At 40.3% G+C, this 24,703-nt stretch overlaps 1 protein-coding gene across 1 annotated transcript in view; it reads right to left on the bottom strand.

Annotated features, from left to right (window-relative positions):
• Positions 1 to 7,218: 7,218 nt before the first annotated feature.
• Positions 7,219 to 24,703, bottom strand: part of LOC117282377 (mucin-5AC-like) — a 36,841-nt gene continuing 19,356 nt past the window's right edge. The window contains exons 3-4 of the mRNA XM_033751748.1: positions 12,300 to 12,578; positions 7,219 to 11,387 (exon numbers count right to left, since the gene is read on the bottom strand). Coding sequence (XP_033607639.1) covers positions 7,494 to 11,387; positions 12,300 to 12,578 — 4,173 coding nt within the window. The 3' untranslated portion in view covers positions 7,219 to 7,493. The remainder of the gene's footprint in view (positions 11,388 to 12,299; positions 12,579 to 24,703) is intronic.

Genomic DNA, 24,703 nt, shown 5'->3' with positions numbered 1-24,703 from the left:
TGGCTGAGTGGACCCCGTCCCACACCCACTAGTTCTCAGAAAATCTGGTAGCGCCGGGGATGGAAAGCGAGACATCTGGATCTGTAACCAGGGACTCTAACCACTAGACCACAGAGGCGGGCGGTATAGTTCGCTTGCTGACTAAAGTCACGGAGTTTCTTTTGTTTTTTGTTTTCCTGTCTAAGCAATTAAAATTTTAGACGGCAGATTACGTACAGATCCAGCTTTGAAAGTGCCTGTCTATTCATTCATTAATGGATATTAATCTCGTGCTACGAGAATATAACGGAAATGCTGTTGATGCTGTAAGGTGTCTACTTTATTTGCTGCTGTTTTCCGACTCCGAGGCACGCGGGAAAATTTCACAGATTGCGACAGGATGTTGACATTCCACATTGTGCATGTAACATATAGATGGAAGAGCTGATCCCCGAGATGTTGTGTGGCTCGTGTGTCCCATATCTATACACCGTACGTTACAAGAGCAGCAGTTGTGTACTTGTCACATTCTGTGCAAGAGTTAGTACCACACGTGGCATCTGCAAGACATGCGTTCTGTCGTGGAGTTTGCAATCATACGTTTACAGCAAAGGTTTCATTCTAGGAGGATTTGTGTTTACCTGACAGTAGGATCATGAAAATTCGCAACGAATATATGTGGTCTGATGAAATTCCGCGTCCTACCTGTATTCTATATCACAATTAGTACGAGCATTTTTCTATCAATAAGAGTTCTGCAATTTTAGTGGCAGCCTCGTAGGTCCACACATTTTACAAACACGAGTTACTGGCTGCTGTTACCTTCATTTTCTTCGAACATAATTAAGTGGAATGTTGGAAGATATATCTGAAATATTCGTCTTCATATGTCACATGACGCTGCTCCACCATCTTACAGTTGTGAAATGCTTCAATGGCTCTTATAAATTTATCTTGGGCGTTGGATTGATCGCGTAAGTGAAGCTCAGTTTTCCTGTCCTGCGTGCTCACTTAATTTCAATCCGCTTGAATTTCTATTTTGCGGAGGTATTTTGAAAGCAAGGTATATGCCAATACAGACGATACTGAGAGAAATTTTGCATTGTATTCAACAATTTTGCAAGTGAAATAAATAATACAACCTAAATCTTCAAAAGTCTCTTTATTTTTCACACAGAGTTGAATTGCATGTCCGTCAATATGGAGGCCATTTTGAGCAAAAATTTTACGTATGTACAAGTACGAATGATATTAATGCATTTTCTTGTTTATTTTCTTCTTATACACAACCTGTCAAGAGTCGGTATAGTAACTGACTGCTGGTTGGAAGACCTAGCGGTCGGAGTTCGAGTCTGGGTAGAGTCAAGAAATGTTTCTTCTTCACGTCGTCCGAACCGGTTCTGGGGCACACCCAGCCTCCTATCGAATGGGTACTGGGCTCACTTTCCTCGGGGGTAAAGCCGCCGGGTCGTGAAAGTGGTCACTTTCCTCCAACTAGTGTCGAGGTCAAGAAAATGTGGATCTATAAATTCATTCCTCCATACGCGTTCATGACATATTGTTTAATTAGCTAAGCACAGGGACAAATTAACCTTTTACACAAACTGTCAAATTTTTGGAGTGTTTAACGTGTGAGCATGGACGTTGAAATTTTAGTGGTGTAATTTTTAAAGGGACTCTCTCGCGCCTCATATTCATAAAAGTTTTAACTTGTTTCGCTCTTCACAAATCACCCCGTAAAATATGAAATATATTAATGAGACATTTGTGTAATGAAAACACGTAAGTTTGGAAAATATTTCGTCTTGCCAATTAGTTTACTCTCTTTTGAGTTTTTCAATTTGAAAATTAACAATTTTCAGGTTTTTATGAGCTAAGATTTGTCAGAGTTACGTTTTAATCTATATGTCTTCAGGAATATCTCGCTGCCCACATAACCAATTCGTCGACCTCCCCCCCCCCAAAAAAAAATTGGGGTTCGTGCAACGCTTTGGAATCCACTCCACTACCGAATTCCTATATCAGTTGATATGATAATTCATCCATAGATTTTTGACAATCAAGCGAAAATTTGGAAGCAAGGGAGTCCCGTGTTTTTTAAAACTACTCTCCGGATATGCTCCTAGAGAGACTGAAGGAAACAAAACAGAATATTTATCTGGATATCCTGTAATATGCTCGAAATATAAACCGGAGGCTTCTCCGTCGAAATGACACAAGTATTGCTAATTTCTGGACGTTGTATGCGCGTCTACGTTTTGAAAAAAGTGCAAAAATAGAAATCGACCCATTCTATATTCGTTGCACTATGTTCGTCGTCGTTTTTATAGCAAGTGTCACGTAACTTCGAACAAGGCCAAGAGTAACCTTGAATGCGCAGAAGAAACATTTCAGACAAGGGGGTGGGTTCGAGGGTGTGAGAAGTGACAGGCGGCCAGTTGTTTGCGCATTATTCGAATATCCGCTAACATCAAAAACATTTCTGGAACTGCTTTAAATCTAATTTAATTGTGCTCTTATCAAGAGTTTATCTTCTGAGCTATAACTCAGAAACCTGTTGAAAGTCGGCCGAAGTTTCGGAGGAACATCTAATCTCCATCTTCGCAAAGTAAGCCAAGTAAGGAACCATCACGACCGCTATTTGCTACCTTCTTCATGTTGTTCTGGCTTTGCTTATTCTTCGACCCTGAAGATGGAAGTGATATGTTCTTTCTAAACGTCAGTTGAATTTCAACGGACAACACTGCAGTATAATCCAGAAGCTGTAAGTCTTCATAACAACATCTGTGAGGACCTCAAATCATATATTCAATTTTTATATTTTGCTTAAAGATTTATATTGTTTTACAGAGTAGTATACCGTATATTCATGTAGAGAGAAGTAACTCTTCGCCATTGTAACTGCAAGTAAGTAAATTAGTGTTCCTTATAAATGAGAAGGTGTAAAATATAGATGAGACAATACTTGCTTTAAGAGAGTTCCCACGATAATAAACTATGACAGTTATGTTCAAGAAAATACAAGTAGCTGAGAATTGCAATCAGTATGTGGTAAAATACATTTCTAACATTCATCTGACCCTTATTCGTCATTAGCCATTTTATTTGTTCTTACTCATGGCGTTGCCTACTAAAATGATCATTTTAACGTCCTGAAAGTGGAATCTGTATGGCCGATTCACTTATAAATAAGTGAAAATTTCCGCATTTTTCATATTTTCAAATACCATTTTACATTTTCAGAACAGTACCAAAAGCTTGGGTGTATAGAATGCACCCTTTGTAACCTCGTTCAAGCCTGCACACAGGACAAAGAGTATAATGACTTACATTGTCGATATGAATTGTCGACATTATTTCTACCCATTTCTTCACAGAATTCTTTTCGTTGAAGTTTCCCAGGCGTGACATTTAACTGTGAACCTTGTATATAACGCTCAGCCTCATGTTTCAACATTTTATTATGTATTGCTTTAATGGAACTACAAAACATAGAACAAAGTGTAATGATTTTGTTTCTGGAGAAAACGATTGTTCGTCCCAGACACAGTAGTGTAAACATTGTTTCTCATATCAAATCCAGTATTGACGAAATTACAGTATTTCTTCAGACCTCAACTTTTAAATGAATGTAGCTAAAACAAGGTTTTTCTGAGGACAGTTATAGATCCTGGGTTTTTCTTTTATCTGAGCTCTGCATGCTACGTGCTTCATGCCCGTTTCTTGCTTCATATATTCTTCAAACCCTTTCATTCTAATTAATTTTATTCGATTAACTTTTGTAGCAATTCGTAGTATGAAAGATGCATTTGACTCTGAAGCGATATTAAAATTATACAAATTGATGGAAGGACGATAAGTTATTAATATATTCTGATCTGAATTATTTATCATCATAAAAAACGAGAAAATTATGCCATGACAATTCTCATCCCTTCACTCATTGTGCATTCTGATTACTTTATTCTCTTGATTCATGAATAAACATGAACGTGACCAGTTCTTTTGTATGTACCAAATTGTTGCTGATTATCTTGCTAAGAACTGATGAAGATACATGAGTCTAATTATTCAGATCTCCATAAAAATGAACCTAAATTTGGAACATATTTTTGAAAATAAAACAATGAAATAACTGAAAGTGATACTGCAGGTTGTAAGTCAAAATGCACTGGATCACGGAAAAGTTATCATTTACAAATTTAAAAACATGTGAATTTCTCCTCTCAGAAATTTACAGACTAACGGATCTATTTGGGGAGGGGGGCTTTTTTCCGTGTAAATTGCTGTGTTCGCTTTGAGCAAGGAGGAAATACTGAGATTAAGGAACAGCTGAACAAAGAACAGGAAAAATCTCCAATTATCTCACATCTCAGTTGTCAGTATTTTGTTTTGTATGTTTCAATGTGTTCGAATGGGTTAAAGCAAAATTTTTAAATATATAAATCTGAAAAGAATCTTGTACGAGTATAACACAAATGTGAAGAATAAAACTATTATGAACAAGTTAACCATTTATCTTTAATGCAATGTGTATTAAGTTGCATTATTGTAGTCGCTGTATTATTATCAAATCTTATATTATTACTGAGGCGTAATTATCATCAGCATATATTACAAGAACGGGAATTTACATAAATTAATTATACAGAGAGGCTTTTTAGTAATTTGACGAGTCCACGGCTCTGTGCTTCACGCTTTACCCTCGGGGAAAGAGCCCCCAGTACCCATTAAATAGGAGGTTGGGTGGGGCCCAGAGACGGCCTGGACGACGTCGAGAAGAGAAGATTCTTTACTCCACCGCGACTCGAAATGCAACGCTTCGGTCGTAGCCAGTCGCTATACTGACTAAGCTATCCCGGCCTTTCATAGTTTGTACGCTTAAGAAAATAATACTATGGAGATTAAATGAAGGAAAATGAGATGAGTGACTATGTATTTTTTATTGCTAGTGGGGTGATACTAAGTCCCTTGTACTGCGGCCAGTTCTGGCCTATAGTATCAGCCCCAGATGATAGGCGAGGATGATTGTGGAGCAATTAGCGGAATGAATATTGGCAGGGGAAACCGAAGAACTCGGAGAAAATCTGCCCCAGCGCCACTTTGTCCACCACAAATCCCACTTGACCAGACCCGGAATCGAACCCGGCCCACCGCGGTGGGAAGCCAGCGACTACCCGCTTGAGCTATGGCGCGGCCTGTGTGACTATGTAACACGCATGAGACAGATGAAATATGCATATAAAATTTTAGTTCTACAGTCTTAAGGGATAAGCAATTTGAGGGTCAGCGATATAGGTGGGAGGTCAATATTAAAATAACCTTATCTTGGAGAAATAAGATATGTGGGTTTTTGCCGTCTTAGTGTATACCAGGATAGGTTTCAGTGTCAGGTTGCAGTAAACATTTTAACGCAACTGCAGGTTCTATACATGACAGGTATGATAATTTCTTGATTACCTGAGGGACCCTTTGCTTCCCAATAATAACTGTGAACTTTAGCACGCTTAAAATTTCATGTAAATATTTTATTTCCAGTTCAATATTTGTGTATATTATTAGAACTACAATTGTACAAGAAATGTAACTACAGTACATGACAAAGTTTTATAAATAACTTGGACAAAATATAGTGACACACAGTAGCGTAATTGAGGCACTCTGCTGCAAGCCAGGAGGTCGCGGGTTCGATTCCCGATGAGGTCATTGAATTTATCAATTGACCTAATCCTTCTAGCCTCCCTATGTCCCTGGGGGCACTCAGTTTCTAATCGAAAGGAGTACCAGTAATATTCCTGGGGGTAAGGGAAGGCAGGCGAGTAAGGCTGACAACCTCAACTCCATCTGTGAGCGGATTGTCTAGAAAATGTGGGAGCCTCGACGTCTCACAACCCTATCGGCCTTCGCCGCCTGTTATAGGGGTAACTTTACTTTGTATAACGTAAAAGCGCTGCTCTAAAGGGAATAGGTGGTACAGGGGAAACAAACGTGTAGGGCTGTAAATGAATGCTCTTAACAGATTTACATGCAGACGTCCTGCAATCAGAGTAAGCAAGTTAAGGAACAATTAAATGTCACTTTTAATAGTGAATTTACTTCCCCCTCTCCTTCTCTCCTTCTGCTGCTATGTAATTCCGTATTACGCATTGTTCTTGATACATTTTCATTTTACCGATGTGTTTTAGTGAAATGTGTGTTTGCGGTCGGCGTGAATATGTTAGAAACCGCTTAGCTATATTTCGCTATCCCCTTCCTCCTACAGCTGGCCTTAACTACCCTAACCTCATCCCTTAAGAGCTAAAAGTTAAGCGCAGCTTTACCAACTGTTTACGCTTTTAGCTTGCATCTTTTTCTGTTTCGCAGTCTCAATACATTTGTGTATCTGTGGATATCAGTTCCCTGTTAAGAATATAAATCTTTGCAACGAGTTAAATTGAAACACGCGTTTGGTAGTCTACACCCCTCTCTTTATGTCCCCCACCACCATCATGTTCACACTTACCCAAATCGTACGCTACATTAACCGAACTTCAACTTTCGCAAAACGCAATATACTGCCTCATATTATTTACAAATATATTTATTGGAGATTACCATTTTTGTACCGTTCAACAAAGTGATGGCTAATAGAGATAGTGAGTTTAGAGACGGATAAGCTTCTCGCAGGTGTATAATATTTTCTGCACACATTTTCACGTGTAGTGAACTCTGACATCCAAGATGACCTACTGATGCCTTCCGTTTCCCTTTCTAATAATCTGCTGCTTGTTGTGCTGTACTATGTGTCATATCACGAGGGGTGGAGGCTTTTCTCATGGAGGTAAAACGGCCAGGACATGAAGCTGAGTAACCACCTACATTTAGTGCCAAAGTTACAATTTTTGGAGCTGTACTAGCACTTCCTATAGGTTTTCGTCGCCTAGTGCTTAACTAATTAAGCAAAGGGACAACTTTACCTAACCTTAGCAGTTCCTCACTGGGCATGACTCTGGGGGAAAGGCAACCATATTGTCGCTTACGTTGAAACAGCTACTTTATAGTTCAAAATTAATATAACTTAAATGACTGCAGTATTCGTCTGAGCGAATACTTCAACATTGTAAAGCATACAATTCTATCAGTATGCCAATATGACAGAACATTCTTTATAACAAGTCTCCAGATGTGATTATTCGCATTTATTTGTACACATATTTACATAAATAGTTTACAGTAGCAGTGTAAACAACAGGTCTTCGGAATTGACTCTTCTATTCAATGTTCGTAAAAATATTGATTGTTCCAACTAATTATATTGATATTATGTTGATCTGAACTTAATGCAATTTCTTCCTTACTATAGAGCGCCGAGCTTTATTCAGTAATGAAATATATGAAAAAAGAGCTCGAGTGTGACATAAGCACTTGATTAATGTGAACGGTTGACAATGTCAGTTCAACACAAGAATATATATTTTTATGTATCGGTGACTGCGTAGCAATTAAATAATTCATTAATAAGCGTACAAGCCCTTTCAATCTTTCCGTGGAGGACCGTATGCAGATAGGGGAACCTCATCAATCTGTAAAGATGGTACTAAAGGAGGTTTAAATCCATACTCAATACAAAGTGTCCTGAAGTGGTCAAAATGCTTGCTCTGTTGGAGGCCTCTTGCTTTTCCGCCAGGTCTTAGTGGAGGTGGTGTAAGAAAGACAGACTGAGGTTTTATGGACACTGGTACTCCGTAGCGCCCTCCATTGTACTGCAGAGCTTTCAAGATGACTGGCAAGGGTGTGTTGGTGGGGATATTTTGTGTGTGGTCGCGAAATTCATTCCTGTGAGGTTTACCAGTATGGATGTAGACCGGATGCACTTCTTTATAAGGGACGGTTACAACATGGGGGTAGGGAACAAGATGGGGTACAGGAACTCCTACTGGGTGAGGCACAGCGTACGGGACAGGTACCGGATGTGGGACAGCGTAGGGTTGAGGGTATGGCACTGGTCGGTCAACAGCTACAAGTTTCGTGATCTCGATGGGGACCGCATGGGGCACAGGAATGGGCTTCTCTATCACTTTTGTGTCATGTACTGGAACACGTTTCTCAACTTCTACCAACTTAATTTGTTCTATTGACTGAGGAGGTTGATTCAGTGGGACGAAAGTTGTGGGGGACAAAGTAGGTAAGTTTGCAGCCACAGGCAGAGAGACGATCTTCCCTTCGTTAAGAATGTGTACCGGGAATTGTGTCCTTACACTGGCCTCATTATATTCAGCGTTTATCTGATTTAATGCTTTGCCTATTTGGCTGCTAAGCCTCACTTGTTCCTGTCTCTCTTCTTCTAATAACTGGTGACTGTATTCTGACTGCAGTTGTTTTGAAACTTCGCTGGGATTTCTGTTATACTGTGGTTGACCCTTACTCCTTGGTCCTTGCTCGCTTCCCTGGGTGATTTGTACAATGTTGTCTGGTGTGGAAATTGTCTGATGACCATAGCCGGACTGTACTATTGCAGTATTTACTGTCTGCTCAACTTGCTGCTTAAGTTTTGTGGGTCCCAGATATTCGATTTCCTGTTGAACTCCAGCAGGTGCGTCGTAACCTATCTGCTGGCCAAGTAGCTGGTATGATACCTGGTTATTTTCTATGGGTGACCGGTGTTCTACTGGCTCATTAACTCTGAATGGTTGTTCGTACTTTAGTTCATGAATAATTTGGACAGGAACCTGAGGCTTCTGAACATCAGTTTCCATTTGTACAGATTTTTTACTGTGTTCTTCTTCTGTTTGTGTCTTTTCAGGCAATTTCTCTTGGAGAACTAGGTGCTCCTTGCCATAAAATTTTTGGATATATGACGTTTCCGCCGGTTGCTTGTCTGCGTCTTCTTGCTCTTGATAAATTTTCAAATTACTTGCAGAATTCTGATTGTATTGATATTTTTCTCTCGGCTTTTCAGCCTCTGTCCCCTCTTGATACCCTGCTATTGCTTGCAGTTGCCCATCCAGTTGCTTCTGAGTGTACTCCCGATGTCGTTCAAATGAATGTTCGTACGGAGCTTCATGCTGAACTCCCCCATGTAACTGTTCCTGCCTATTGTATCCCAAATGAACGAGTTTCTGTGTTTCATACAGTTGTGGGTTGTATCCGAGTAACACTTGATCAGTGGATCCAGATATATGAGGGAAATTATATCTTAACTGAGGGTATACCTGCAGCCCAGTCAGTGGCTGACCGTAAGTGTACTCAAGGAGACCTCCATTATATATGTGTTGCTGACTGCTGCTGTGGTCAACTTCTTTGCCTTTTCCTACGGTCTGTTGGGAGTACAATATCGGCGCTGCTGGTGTGGTAGCTTCTAAATCTGGTTTCTGCTCTGTATTAAGCTTAACAGTAAGATCATTTAAGTCAAGTGAAATAGCTTTCTGAACTTCAACAACAGTTTTTGATTGTGGTATTTCGTTTGCTTCTTTCACTTCGGGTGGTGTTAACGCAGATTCGGAAGAGACAGCTGATACTGCTGTTGGATTTTGATGTGATGCTGTGCCCAGTGATACTGCAGCATGTATTGGAGACAGCACTTCGGCTGACGATGTGAGGGCGGCTGCAACTGGCTGAGTATTTGAGTTAAGGAGAATTGTAGCTGGACTGACAATATATTTACCTGACGATGAACCTTCAGAATTAGAATAATATTCTGCTGAAGGTCGAGGAGTTGTTGAGTGAATATTGTTGTGAATAAGCTGCCCAGATTCAGCATTCTTAGTAGCAGTGACGGAACTTTTGGACTCAGAATTAACCGAATTTGATATCGATACCGAAAATGAGGATGACATTGGTGTGTGTGATATGTAAACAGTAGCGGGAATTGACTGCTGATTTTCGATGGTTTTTTCTGCATTTCCGCTGTTGATTGTTATAGTGGACTGCTGTTTGGAATTTTCGTCGGCTTCGGAAGGCGAAAATTCTTGTGACTCTGATAACGATAAGGGTGCCGGAGTTGAGTACACATCGCTGACTCCGTGATCATTGCTAGTTCCACTCACTGCAGAACTCGATGTATGTGAATAAGGTGATAAAGTTGAGTAATATACAAATATGGGGGATGGAGTTTGCTGTGCTTTTGAAGTAGCATGCCCACTAGCCGCGGGCTGTGAGTTCACTTCTTGTGCACCTGAAATACTTTGTACATATGACACTGCAAGAGGTGCAGGAGTTTTGTAAGCTTGTGTTCCAGCATCAGCTGTGTGTCCTCCAGATCCAGTTGACAATGAACTTCCGTCTGAACCAAAAGTAAAGGACGTGGAGGCAGTTTCCTTTGTGTTTGACATTATAATGGGTTTTTGAGTTGAATAAACTGGAGGAAGGATGTGGCCTGAAAGACCGTTATTGGTAATGGATCCAAACGATTGAGAATTACTCTCTGATTCTGAAGAATACGACAGTGATCCTGCCTGGGACTGTGATAAAAGATTCGTTGGAGTTGAATACGTGCTACCAGTTGCGTGTTTCAAAGTATTGGTGGGACTTGTTAGAGCGCTTCCTGAGCTAGACGTCGAAGTTGATGAAGGTGTTTCTGGGGAGTGAGTTACATAGATAGATACTGGTGTTGTAGTTGGTAATATGGTAATGGGCCTCACCGTTCCTATTGTTTCTTTTGGATATATATCAGCAACTATAATCGGCCTCAAAGGGGGATGACGTTGAGATATTGGAAGTGGAGTAACTTCAAGTACCTCTTGTTTTCCTTTGTGAATTTCATTCTGATCTTGCTCTACGCTTGCAGTTGTTTGAGTAAAATCTGAATTCACGTTTGGAATTCTATCGCCAAATTTCAATGGAGAATTTACATCACCTAAATAGGATGTCACTTTCACATTTTCGGCACCTTTATGACCAAATAGCTTTTGACTTTGAGTATTTGTTGGCTTAGTAATTAACTGAGAAACTGCAGGAGACGGCGATCTAAAATGTTCACCACCAGATGAATCACCTCCAATTTCGATAAACTGATAGCTAGAAGAACCTATTCCTTTCGTGCCGATATGCTGATACACTTGTCCAGGTTCGTAAGCAGAGGCCTCTTCTGGTCCATAGGAAGAACTATGAGAGTCAGAGCCTGATATTTTGTTCGGAGTTGTATAAAGGGGAGTAACAACCTTGTATTTACCGTTTCCTGAGTCTGACTTCGATTCGACAAGGTTGTTTACGGCAGACACATCAACTTGTTCTTCAGAGGGCCGCGATGCTTGCTGATAAGATATGGTTGGCTTTCTTCCAGTTCCTACAAGTCTGTTAGCCGACAGCTTTACATTGCTGGGTCTGATTTTAAGGATGTCACCACTGTCAGCATCACCGCCGCCCGAATCTTCCGAAAGTTTCAGCGCTGAGCTTATCAACGTAGTCACTGTTGGTCTAGTCACTGATACCTGAAACAGATATTTACTTCATTTTAATGCTCTCCTGGACACAACATTAAGAAGAATGTCCATACAGATGAGGAGCTGATAGCTTCTAAGTTGTTCAGGAAATTCTATATCNAAAGCCTCAAATCTTACATACAGGTGTTTTCCTTCTTCAGATTTTCGAACTGATGTATTTATTTTTCGTCTCCCAATTTGTGGTACGTGACTGGCTGGTTTAACTCTCTTTTCGACTTACAAATTTTATTAGGACGATTAAATTACTGGTGCTTGGGTGAACTGCACATATGCACATGTGGGGTGACGAGAAAGTTGTACAAAATTTAGGAAAAAAAAAAAAGAACTGCAGGAAACGAAAATGAAATATATCTTGTGGAGAACTTTAGGATAGTATTCCTTCTTCTGCTTTTCGTATTCGGCCCTTGGGACTGTTTTCCATCAGAATTAATCTTGAACTATTGATCTTATATACATTTGGTAGGACTTCCTGGACGGGTGATCAGCACTATCGCAAAGCCCCATCTACACAGTGTAACACAAATATAAAAGGCGGAAAGAATCCCGTGCTCCTAGTTGGATTCGTAACCACGATACTAGTATTTGAGCGAGCCAAAACACTTTATGTTTTAGACCGCTCGGCCACTGTGACTAGTAAGATAGAATTTCAGTGGATGCTATAGTAAAAGTGTGTTTGTGTGTGTCATGAATTTAACTGCAAGAGGACAACGTCCGATGAAAACCTCCTACGAAAGCTGTTGCGTACTTTCGGTTTCCATAAAGAACGGGGAATTTCTTTATCATTTGCCCACAACTGACTGTCATCCATTGTGTTAGATATTATTGTCGGTTATAACGAGAAAATTCCACCGTTAATGTACAGTTATAATATGTCTGCAGCTGATAAACTTAATTACGTACCGAAGGATTAGTTTCTTTTGACTTGGCCAGAGCAGCGACTGCCTTTTCTCCAAGAGCAAATTGTGTCTTCGTGGTGCCAGTCTTGCTGGAACTGCTGTAGGACACCAGAGGGTGGTAGCCCCAGTCGTCAGCAAAGTAGCGAACACTCTGCCCACTTCCGTCCGGTAGGTTAACATAGTAAACTCCCAGCGCGTATACCCCGTCACGAGTCTCCAGGTGACCTTGCCGACCACCTTTTCCGTCCCGTACGTCATATCCAAACTCGTACTTTGGTGGATCCTAAACAACAAATAATCATTCCATTTCATGTTATCAGTAGATTTTCGACGGATTTTCGATAAAATTTTGGAGGGTGAGTGAGATAGAAATGCGCCCTGTCATGTCCATTTTATTCGGCGAAAAGGCCGAAAATGAACATTATCCAGTTCATGTTTTGTTTGATCATTTCAGATAGATTTACAATTCTAATCATACTTTAAGTCTTCACAGGTCCACGAACTTTCCTTGGCTATCTTCTACGATGAGAACTCAGAACTCAGATCAATAGCGTCGTTTGTTTTTAAGATAATTCATTTACACGGATCCCACGGAAAACACCGTCTTCTATTTTGAATCGTGTTTACCAAACCATTGCATAGCAACGGTCACAGCTCGGACCCCATAGAAAACAGCCTATTGTTCGTAATGTACCGTGTTTACAGAGCTGCTGCCTGGCAACGAGATGATCAAATCCGTTACAGTATTATTACAAAATTGTATTGTCTTTCAGTTACGACTTTCATTAGACTAACGTGAAAGTAACTTTATGCCGTAACAACTACTTTTCAACCTTCAGGAACCCACAGACGTCACAGCAACAATTCATTTCCTGTACGCATGTATTTTCCATTGTCAAAATATTTTTATGCAGTGTGATTGGACGCGAGATCTCTGTTGCTGACAGTAATATTCTTGAAGAAAGTAGTCTTCTGGGATTTGGCACCGTGTATATGTGGTGTTAACCGACGTTTCGGAGGAACGTATCGCCTCCATCTTCAAGGTAGAAGAAAAAATATAAGAAATCCGCAAGCGAAGAGACCGTGAGAAGCGGTAAAAGCAGAGTGCTATATTTTTTCTTCTACCCTGAAGATGGAGGCGATATGTTTCTCCAAAACGTCAGTTAACACCACATATACACGGTGCCAAATCCCAGAAGACTGCTTTCTTCATAGTCACCGGCGTGAAAGCCTCAAATCTTACATAGTAATATTCTTGTTCTGTGCTCGAGAGGTCCGGGATTGAAATCTCGGACAGGAAATCAGCTATAATGACTGACGTTCGCCGTGAGCTTTCTCAGTGTCTGCAAGAAAATGTCGGGCCACAGTCTTAAATTAGTCACCAGCTTTCGTTTACATTCTTTCCAATTTATTGTTCATTGTATTAATCGCCACTATAACGTCTGGGCTACTGCCAGGTTTGTAAATTCAACAAATAACCAGGAACTGTAATAGAATACTAACAGTAATAAGACTTCCATCGCCGTTTCCATTACAGCCGGCCACTGGTATTTATGATCATCCAGCTGAATCCAATCAAAACTATTTCACCATTTTTCTTAATGATCCATTTTAGCTCTATTCCCCCACGTAGGTTCTGCCTGTTTCCATGAGTTCCGTGCTCCTTCCAGATTTACCCAATAAAATCTTCCGTGCTGCATATCATGCCTATCTCATCTGCATTCATACGATATCCGTAATATTATTAGAGGAAGAGTACAAATTGTGTGAAACTGCATACCGTGCTGATTTCTTCAGTTTCCTGTTACTTCCTGTCCTAGATCCAAATGCTCTCTCCAGTTCTCTGTTTTGATACATTTTCTGTGTTCTTTTCACATGTCGAAAACTGGAGATTAAATAATAGCAGGGTGTCTTAATTATATTTTAATAAAATGTATTTAATACTCTATTATTCGGTTACGTTGTGGGGAAAAAATAAAGCTTCACGTAGCCGTTTCTGAAGCCTAAACATTCAAATATTTTATTTCTCTATAATTTGTATTATCAAACCCAGTCGTTTTTTGTTATTTCTTGATCACAGAATTTAAGCGTTTATCGACCCGAATTGACCCATTTTGATTTTCATACAGGACAAATCTCTCGAAAAAATACACCCATATTGAATCAGTTAGTCTTTATTAACTTGTCGTTCTTAAATCTTACTGCGAAACACATATACACATCACTGGTACTCATTATTAAATCTTACTGCGAAACACATATACACATCACTGGTACTCATTACTAAATCTTACTGCGAAACACATATACACTTCACTGGTACTCATTATTAAACTATGAATATTATTTACGATATTTAAGTACTTCTTAATATTAGCGGTGAAGACAGATCTATTCAGGCTGTGGTGTCACTTGTGTGGTAATAAGTTGGTTGTGCTCTTCTGTGGATGACATTCATATAATTGAAGGTAGAGAACATTATTTTAAAAGCTCTTAACTTAATGAAAAACACGTGTTGTGTAACCCAGTAGCTATATATTCCACCTAACAATTTAAACAGCATTATTCCAGACAAGAGCAGCTTAGCATGGATGGGATTGTGTAGCTACAAAGTGTACTCTACAAGTCGTACAGGCAAGCGCATGGAAATATCAGTATGCAACAACAAGCCGGAAATTTCTTGACCGGCTTTACTATTGTTAGATTCTCAAGAAGATCTATTTAAAGTTGTTCTGAAGAACTTTTGGTTATTTTACATTTGTTTTGCTGTTAACCAATCAGCATCACATATCAGGAGATATACAGCTTTGCAGTATTCAAGATACTCAATTGAGTATTTTTACTGAGCTGTGTATGGAGCTGCTGCCTGAAGTGTCAGGGTTAGCAGTCCACCGTGACACATGACCTCCGGACATAGGCAGTAAAGATGTCAGGATGTGATGTTAAATGACACCGTGCCACGAATACTATGTGACTTTCCAGAATCCGTTGTATCTCATGAGGCAGCTTCATGCCCCATGAAGATTGTCATTAGACTTTGCCACTGACGCCACTGTATATGTCCATGCACGCAGTACATGCGCTTCCTTGAATTACAATTCTGCCATCTACTAGTCAAGGTGAGCGAATTCATTCAGTAAACTCTTATTTAAAATCCGCTTCTGAGAGACCATGGCCAATTTCACCCTGTTATTGGCTTACACATTTAATTTGGATCCAAATTGTGATATTCTTGGCTTTATATTTTCGCCAATGAAGTGTCTGCGTGACTAATTGTAGCAAGTTCTGAATTGGATGACTGGATATATTGGCACTTCTATTACAATTACAATCAAATTATAACAGCTCACAATTAGAAAACCGAAATTATCAGCTGTGGGGATTCGTTGCGCTGACCACGCGACACCCTCTATCCGCTAAAGTTGACACTAACTTCGCCAACAATCGGCGGTGGTTCAGTCGGTATAGTTTGCTTGCGGACTAACACCACGGAGTCTGTTTTGTTTTATATATAAAGACGCTCTAGAATATCCAGACTATATAGGATCGAATTGTAGGATAATGCGTGAATGATGATGATGTGGCAAGGATTGAGAAGGAAGCTCTCGTCACCTAGTCAAGTAACTACCACAGCGCATGCCTGCAGGGACTGAGGCAATCCTCGATAAGTCTCAGTAAGATTACCAGTGTTCCAAACACTGCCAAAAAGAATACAAATCTAGAGCCTTCAACTATAGACCAGTTTTGGTAAACAGAATGGCAATATGCTAGATATCATGTTCCTCCGAAACGTCGGTGTTCTTCTACATGTCGTTAGAATGCAGAAGACTTTACTCTAAATGCTGAAAATTAATGTTTCTTTTTTATAATATGTAGGGCTAGTTAATTCTATGTGCATCTTGTGGAAAGAACTGAATTCCGAAAAGCGGGCCAACTGAATATAATTTGGACTTCTTAAATATTTCTTTCTCACCATGCAATATTGAGGAGCCAGGGTAGCGTAGCCGGTACAGCTGCTGGCTGGACGACCAAGGGTCTGAAGTTCGAGTCCCGGTAAAGTCAAGAATTTTCTCTTCTCCAAATCGAGCAAACCGGTCCACCTAATTTCCTATCCAATTGGTACCGGGGGCTCTTTCCTTAGGGGTAAAGCGTCAGGGGCGTGAAGCTAAACATTCACCTCCAGCTAGTGTCGAGGTCAAGAAAATGTCGATCTATATATCCACTCCCCCATACCCCTTCATGATTTTCGTTGAGCACAGGGACAACTTTATTTACCATGCAAAATTGTGAGTTTATTTCTTTCCATTACCAATTCTTCACAATTTGTATATTATAATGGTTTATTGTTCTGTTTTCTTGTCTTCATCGTTCGAATTGCTCAGAATTACTAAAATCGTCCTCATCAACAGCAGCAGCACAATTTAGTTGGACCATAGTATTTCTATACACATGTGTAACTCAGACTGTAACATTAATATTGCAGATAAAGGACTCCCCGTTTCACAGTATGGTAAGCATTCACTGTACAACTATACATCAATTAAAACTATAACAATCACAGTTTATTATACAGCTAGAAGCTGAAAATAACCTTTTCCGTTACGCCCTTGCCACTGTATATTCATTATGTTTACAAAGTTTCGTTCCACTTTATTGTTAATAAAACCGCTATTTTAGGACGAACCCATAGATGCACTAACTTGATGTTGCAGCTCAGTCATTGGTCTGAACACGAGTTGCCTTTTTGTATTTCTCCGAAACTGATTTTTCTTCAGGCCTAGAGCTTTTATTTTTATGTTCTATGTACACGATTTCCTCTATATTGTAAGAAGGCAAAGTTGCCCCTGTGCTTAACTAATTAAGCACAACGCCATGAAAGCGTATGAGGGAGTGAATGTATAGATCCACATTTTCTTCATCTCGGCACTAGCTGGAGGTGAGTGGTCAGCTTCAAGCCTCGGCCGCTTACCCACAGTAACAATTGGATAGGAGGTTTGGTGTAACTCAGAACCGATCTGGAACACGCGGAGAAGAGAAAATTCTTGACTCAATTGGGACTCGAACTCCGACCCTCGATCATCCAGCTCGTAGCCAGTCGCTATAATGAGTGCGCTATCCCGGCTCCTTTCTTATTTATTGTGTATTATACAGTATTTGTACAGACGGACGAACAGTTTTGACTCGAGACAATATTCTAGACTTCTATTGTGGAATGCGCTTTCGAATCCCAGTCACGACACCCGTTATTCTGACTGAGATGTTCGATTATTTTTCTCAGTTCCTTCAGGAAAATTCCGGAACAGTACCATGATTAGGTCACGACCGCTTCCTTCCAAATCCTTTCCGAATTATAACATCTCTTCGTCCGATGCCCTATACTGTCGACGGTGAAATAATCGTTAAATTAACTAGAAAGACTGATGGAAAATTAATTACGTTCCAATAAATCTGAAATATTTTAAAGAGAAGGAAGGTAAAAATTAGATACAGAGTTAGAAAAATCCCGTTCCTACAAAGGGTTCTATAGAAAAGATATGAATTGTCATGTGCTAGGGTGACGATAGACGGGGTTTGAACTGGTAATCGGATATGCTGAGCTTGTAACTACACTTTGCAAATCACAGACAGACTAGTGTTCTGAATCCCTGTCTTCACAGCGTTGTTTGGTAGCGGCTTCAACGGCGGACGTTCTATTTCCTCCGGGTTCCCCAACCATACACGTGTTACAGTTAAAAGCTTCTGAAACTCTAAACTTACTGAGATAGAATTGAAAGGATTCTGACGATGGTGTATACTGTACTTCTTTTGGCTTATTTTGGACTACACCCATCGTCCGGTATGTAAAAGACAAAAAAAAACACAACGTTTCGGAGACTGGATCTGTCTTCGTCTTCAGGTGGATAGGGAAGGGTAAACCTACTCAGCTGGGCCCCTTAGAAAGAGCTAGTCCAGTGATTGAGACTAGCTCTTTCTAAGGGGCCCAACTGAGTAGGTTTACCCTTCCCTATCCACCTGAAGACGGAGACAGATCCAGTCTCCGAAACGTCGTGGTTTTTTTTGTCTTTTATATACTGGACGATAGGTGAAGTCCAAAATAAGCCAAAAGAAGTACTCTAAACTTACTGTCTGCCGACTCTCTCTCTCGCAAATCAAAGTCAGCGTCAACGTTATGTTACGACCGACGGTCAATAGATGTGTATCAGTGTTGGTGGAGGAGGATATGTTGAGAAGTAAATATTTTCTCCATGTTCGTATATCACATATTCTATGCTTTATATTCATTTTTACCTATTTACTGACTTCCTTTTAATTTTGGAGGTGTCCTGTTTTTGTGAAACACGCAGCACCTTCGAACACTTCAGCATTGCACGTTGTCCAAAGCCAGATGCATGCATTCCACATCTTCAATTATTTATCTTAATACTGTTCCGTCTTATATGATTATTTCTCAAATGGCCTTCTCCTTAATGGTTTTCCGACAAAAATTTTGTACATATTTCTCGTGTTACTCATGATCTCTATCTTCCCAGCCCTTGCCCATCGTTTTAATCAATTTGGGACAAATATAAATTTAAAACACGGCATAATTATTTTTCTGTAGAAATGGGCAATCTCACTGGTATATTATCAATCCTTCTAAAATAGAAAGCTTTTAACATGAGCCTTGAACTTGAAATGGAAAAGTTAACACGTCAGAAACCGGATTCATCAAGGTAGAGAAACATATTTCTCAGATTTGCCTCAGGCGCATCTTTAGAAGAGGAAACTGCGCTTGTACAGCGCCGGAGCGTCCTACATTGGATGTAGTTTCTAGAGCAATGATCATGCCATAGATGGCAGGACCAGTTTTGTGAGAGCGACTTTTATATTAAAATAAGGAATGACGTTACTAGCCCATAGGCATTATAAACATCCTTTGATTTGTTCTTCTGTTTTGTTGGAAGATGAAATGCATTGAGCCCTCGAGGCATAATCATTATAATTATTTGGAAATATTCCTTGGCTTCTTTCTGCTCGTCTCATATCTTCCCTTGCATTTTGATTCAGTAAACAGACAGGATATGTATTCCTAAGCAGAATACTGTCTACATTAACCTATACTGAAAGACAAGTAAAGTAGGTTCCATGAAACCGCCGATTCATTAGAACAGACGACCAACATGTGGAACCGAGACTCGATGACAGTGACCGCGGGGTCATAAGCATGAACTGCCTTAGTCTGATCGTACACTGAGATCGTGGGTTCGAATCCCACTCAAGACATGAATATCAATGTGAGTTTACTCAAGGTTTGTGTTCTGTGCGTAGGTAGCGAACTTGAGACGTGCTGATTAAGAGAATGAAAAAGTGGTCAAGGTCCAACGGGCTGTAGACCCTTAGAGAGAGATGTAGAACCGAGAAAACTTAGTAAGTATAGCTAGGGGCTGCGAGCTGGATTGCCGGGGTTCCATTCAGGAGGAACACGAGATTTTCTCTACTGCGAAACGTCCAGACCGATTCTGGGGCCCATTCGGCCTCCGGTCCAATAGGAATCGGGAGTATTTTCCTTGGAGTTAAAGAGACCGGGGCGTGAAGATGACCACTCACATTCATCTAGTTATTATTATTATTATTTTACTGCCATTTCGTGTTCACCCGGTGGCAGTATATCTTACACTCTTACAGACAAGGAAGGACTATACATAAATGGAACAATACAAAACAAAGTACATACAAAAAAAGAAGGTACACACAGTGCAAATCCAAACATATAGTCACACAAGGGCACGTGAGTCACACGAGGGCACAAGAGATAAAGAATGCCGGAGCTATACCTCCACTCCCCTTATGCGTCTTCATAGGTTGTCTTATTTATTAAGTACAGAGACAATTTTACCATGTTAAGGCGTTTCAATTCAGAAAAGCGTCATTTTAATTACCTCACGCGTTTCCCTTTCTTGTTGAGTTGAAACGTGTGACGTGAATAATGATCCTTGAACACACTTAACAGATGGCTTAATGTTCTTTGAACAAATTCTTTCTCTTGTTCTACAAGCCGCGAAGTACAACATGCAGGCGTGCCTCTTAAGGCTGCTATTAACCCACGCTTCAATTTAAAATAAGAAACAAAATACAACACTGATTTTCTACAGTGACGTTACGTGTTCAGAAAAATCATGTCGGTGGAGCGAAATAACGAAGAATTACTATGTGAAAGGTATTAATATGCAGCGGTAACCTACTCCAGACTGGTTTACTTTCACATTCATCCTTTGATATTGCGGTTGTAATGGATCCAGGATGCGGTTCTGCCTTTGACTATGAACCACAATGTTTTCGAAGTGCATCTTTTAGATACAGAAAGTAGCCTGACCACCGATAAATATAATAATAATAATAATAATAATAATAATTAAATCATACATTCTTCGCCCAAGGTTAATATTTTTAATAGTAGTGAGGTGGGACTAAGTCCCTTGTACTGCGGCCACTTCTGGCCTATTGGACGAGCCCCAGATGATAAGTGAGGGTGATTGTGGAGCAATTGGTTGAATGAAGATTGGCAGGGGAAACCGAAGTACTCGGAGAAAACGTGCCCCAGCGCCACTTTGTCCACCACAAATCCCACTTGACCAAACCCGAGATTGAACTCTGGCCGCCGCGGTGGGAAGCCAGGGACTAACCCCTTGAGCTATGGCACGGACTCTTTTCCCAAGGTTAACTCTATATGTAGATGAAATTACGGAGTTCACAGGTATGAATTTCGACTAAATTGTTCAAGTATGGATCAGATATTCTGCATTCTTGAGCTACTGAGAACAGAACTGGGAGAGCAGGATCGGTACACAGGATATTTACAGACTTTAGGAAGGCTATTGATTCATTTGTTAGGAAAGTATTACAAATAATTCTATCGTACTTTATACTTACGGAATTCATATTTATGATAATAATTATATTTCTTAAAATGTGTGGAAATAAATGCTTTGGCAGAATATGTACAAATAATTATGTGCATTTCCTATATACAGATGTCGGAAACAAAAAGTGCCTTACTGTATTTGTTTTTCAATATTGCTTTAAGATGTGCCTTTGGGAAGGTCAAGTGGAAGCAGAAGGATGGTAATTGAGTGGGACACATCAGGTTGTTTTCGCTGCCAGTGATGATAACTTAGAAGCCGAAGATGGCAAACAATGAAATATCCGTTATTCGCCAATAAGCAGGGTTTCCAGAAGAAAACAAGTCACATACACAGCTGACTGGGAAGACTTTAACTTCTGAGATATGTCGCTGTTTAGCCCCTTGAAAGTAACGCCGTTTTCTTGCATGGATACTCTTCAACGCTGAAAATAAGGTGACATGTTCCTTCGAAACGTTGGTTTACTTTCAACGGCCTACACGACTTTATATGCCAGGAGATGAAACTCTGCTACGAATGTATTCATTTCTGATCACTGTAATGTAGAACAAAACCATGTGATAAAGATAGCCAAGAAATACTTTGAAAATACGGAAACGTTCGGGTATTTTGTTATGGCAGGAAAATGTCATTAATTAATAAATTAGGAGCAGATCAAATTCGGGGAATGCATGCTACCGCTGAGTTCAAAATATTTTATTCACCAGTCTTTTATATAAACATGGAAAGACTGACACATACAAATTTAACTTTACCTGTTTTTTGTATGGGCCTGAAATTTGGTCTCTAGCGCTGAGAGTTGTAACGGTTTAGATTTTGAAAACATGATGGAGGCATCGTGTGGATCGGGAGGAGAGGATATAACAAGCACCTGCGAAGATGGCATAATGAGAAACTTCATAAGTTGTACTTCTCGCCTAATAAACGCAGAAGAATGAGATGGGTTTTGCATATAGAACGCAAGAGAAAAGAGTAGGAGGGGAGTGTTCAAAATGTTCTTGAAGACGCAGGATTTTAGAATGGGGATTGAATTCATATGGGATACGACACAGCCCAGCCGCGGACATTTTTTTTAACGCAGAGTGGAATTTCGGATTACATAAAAGGCGGGCAATATTTTGAATAGCTAAGTAAATACAGGTTCTCAAGAAAGACCTCGTCTCATGGACTTGGTTTATGCAAATTGTAGGTAAGCAGATGTGGGAATTTTATGCACAGGAATATAATTTTGTGTCATTCTTTAAACGCATAAATATTCAATATTGAAAAGTTTTCTATGAACTTAACTAATTAATCACTACGCCAAGAAAACATAAGGAGCAGTGGATGTACAGATCAACACTTTCTCGGCCTCATCACTGGTTGGAGGTGAATGGTCAGCTTCAAGTCCCGGCAGCTTTACCCCTAGGAAAAGAGCTCCCGGTACCCCGTGGGTAGGATTCGAGTCCCGATGAGGTATTTTTTTTAATTTACCTTAGCTTTCCGGTGACACTATGGCCCTGGGGTCGACTCAGCCTCTAACAGAAATGAGTACCAGGAATCTTCCTTGGGGTAAAGACAGCCGGTGGGTAAAGCTGACAACCTTACCGTCATCTGTGAACCGATTGTCTAGAAAATGTGTGAGCCTCTACGTCTTACAATTCTGTGGGCCTTCACGACCTGTTACAGGGTTAATTTTACATTTGTTTATTTCACTAGCTCTACAGCCAACTTGGGCTCTGGCCTCTGATTTTCAGTTTCATATCATTTTACAGATTGTAGGACTCCTTGGATGAGTGATCAGCTCGTCGCAAAGCCTCTATCTCAACACAGAACAAACACATAAACATACCAAATACCTATGCCCTGTGTGGGTTTAAACATGAGAAAGGTTTGCGGGACTTGTGGTTCTCATAAATGTGACTATGAAATTTACTGGCTTGTGCAATGTTACGCCGTTCAGTCTGATATGTTGTTGCCGTATGGTCGGGAAAAGTGTTCTGTCGTCAGGGTAGAAAAGTGGTCCTTGTACACAGAAAATGGAGGCGACCCGTTCTTCAGAAAATTCGTTACAGATCCATTGGTTTCCGTTACGCGAAATCAAAAAGAAAGTATTGTTAATGAGAACGGTTCTTACTAATATTATACTAATCGAATAATCATTTAAGTCAATACAAGTTAATAATAATAATAATAATAATAATAATAATAATAATAATAATAACCTTCATTGCAAGGAACGAATTTGCTGCTACCAACGCCTTTCATTCAACTGCAGTGTGCAAACTTCAGGCACGGGGTAGTGTAGTTAGTTGAGGTATTATGATACAAGCCGGAAGGTCGCAGGTTCGAGTCTTGATGAAGTAGGTTTCTCAATTTACCTAATCATTCCAGCCGCACTATGACCCTGAGTTCGACTTAACTTCTAATAGAACTAAGTACCAGAAATCTTCCTAGTAAGTAAAGGGGAGCCGGCACGAAAGGCTGACAACCCCACCGACATCTATGAGGAGATTATTTAGAAAGTGTGGTAGCCTCGACATTTCACAACCCTGTGAGCCTTCGGGACCTGTTACAGGGTTAGCTTTACTTTTTTATTCTCCTTGGCACTACAGCCCCTGTGGGCCTAGGCCTACCTCCAAGAACTTCTCCGTTCACTTCGGTTTTTCTAGATCTTAGACATATGGTAGGACTCCTTGGGCGGGTGATCAGCTCGTCGCAAGGCCTCTACCTGTACACAAACACAGAAAAATGCACACAAACATCCATGCCCTGAGTGGGATTCGAACCCACGATCCCAGCTTCCGAGCGAGCGAAGACAGTGCATGCCTTAGACCGCTCGGCTACCGTGACCGGCTAGCTTTACTTTACTTTTTACTTTTAGTGTAGAAACGTCGGGTTTCTGTGTTACTAGCCCAGACCCAACCTAAAGTTAACAGCGTACAAGGGTGACTCTCCCGGCACCAAATGACTTCTGCATATTACGTGCGGTGTGCCATGCTGGTGGGACATGTTGTAAAGGGGTGGCACGGAAGCGATGCCTCTGACACGAAGAGGGATAATGCCCTGATATTGACAGGCAGTAAATGAAACCTAAGGAAATGCTTGTTGTGAAAATTAATAATGGAAGAATAAAGAAATTATGTAGTCTCCTCGTTTAGAAGTATTACAAACTAATGATCTAACATTCGATTAGGTATGCAATTGACCTCCGCCTTTGGTGTAAACAGAAGTCTCCTTGCCGCATTCATAACAGGCCCCTATCCTGACCTTCATCAATGCAGTCCGCGCCTCCCACTCCACTTCCCTGAAATACACTTCACTTCAACGTTCCCATTTACCTCTCTGAGTGGTTTCCTCCCTTCAGGATTCCGATATACCGTACTTACGCATGTATAGGCCGCGTGCGTGTATAGGCCGCAGCACAATTTTCAGACAGAAATTATAGAAAAAATAATTTTCTTGGAATATTATTTCAGGAGTAGAACACCCTGTATTACTAATTATGAATATATATTTTTTTTAATGA

Source organism: Cryptotermes secundus, unplaced genomic scaffold, assembly GCF_002891405.2.
Source record: "Cryptotermes secundus unplaced genomic scaffold, Csec_1.0 scaffold1058, whole genome shotgun sequence".
NCBI lineage: Eukaryota > Metazoa > Arthropoda > Insecta > Blattodea > Kalotermitidae > Cryptotermes > Cryptotermes secundus.
This window is presented reverse-complemented; position numbering and strand designations above follow the sequence as displayed.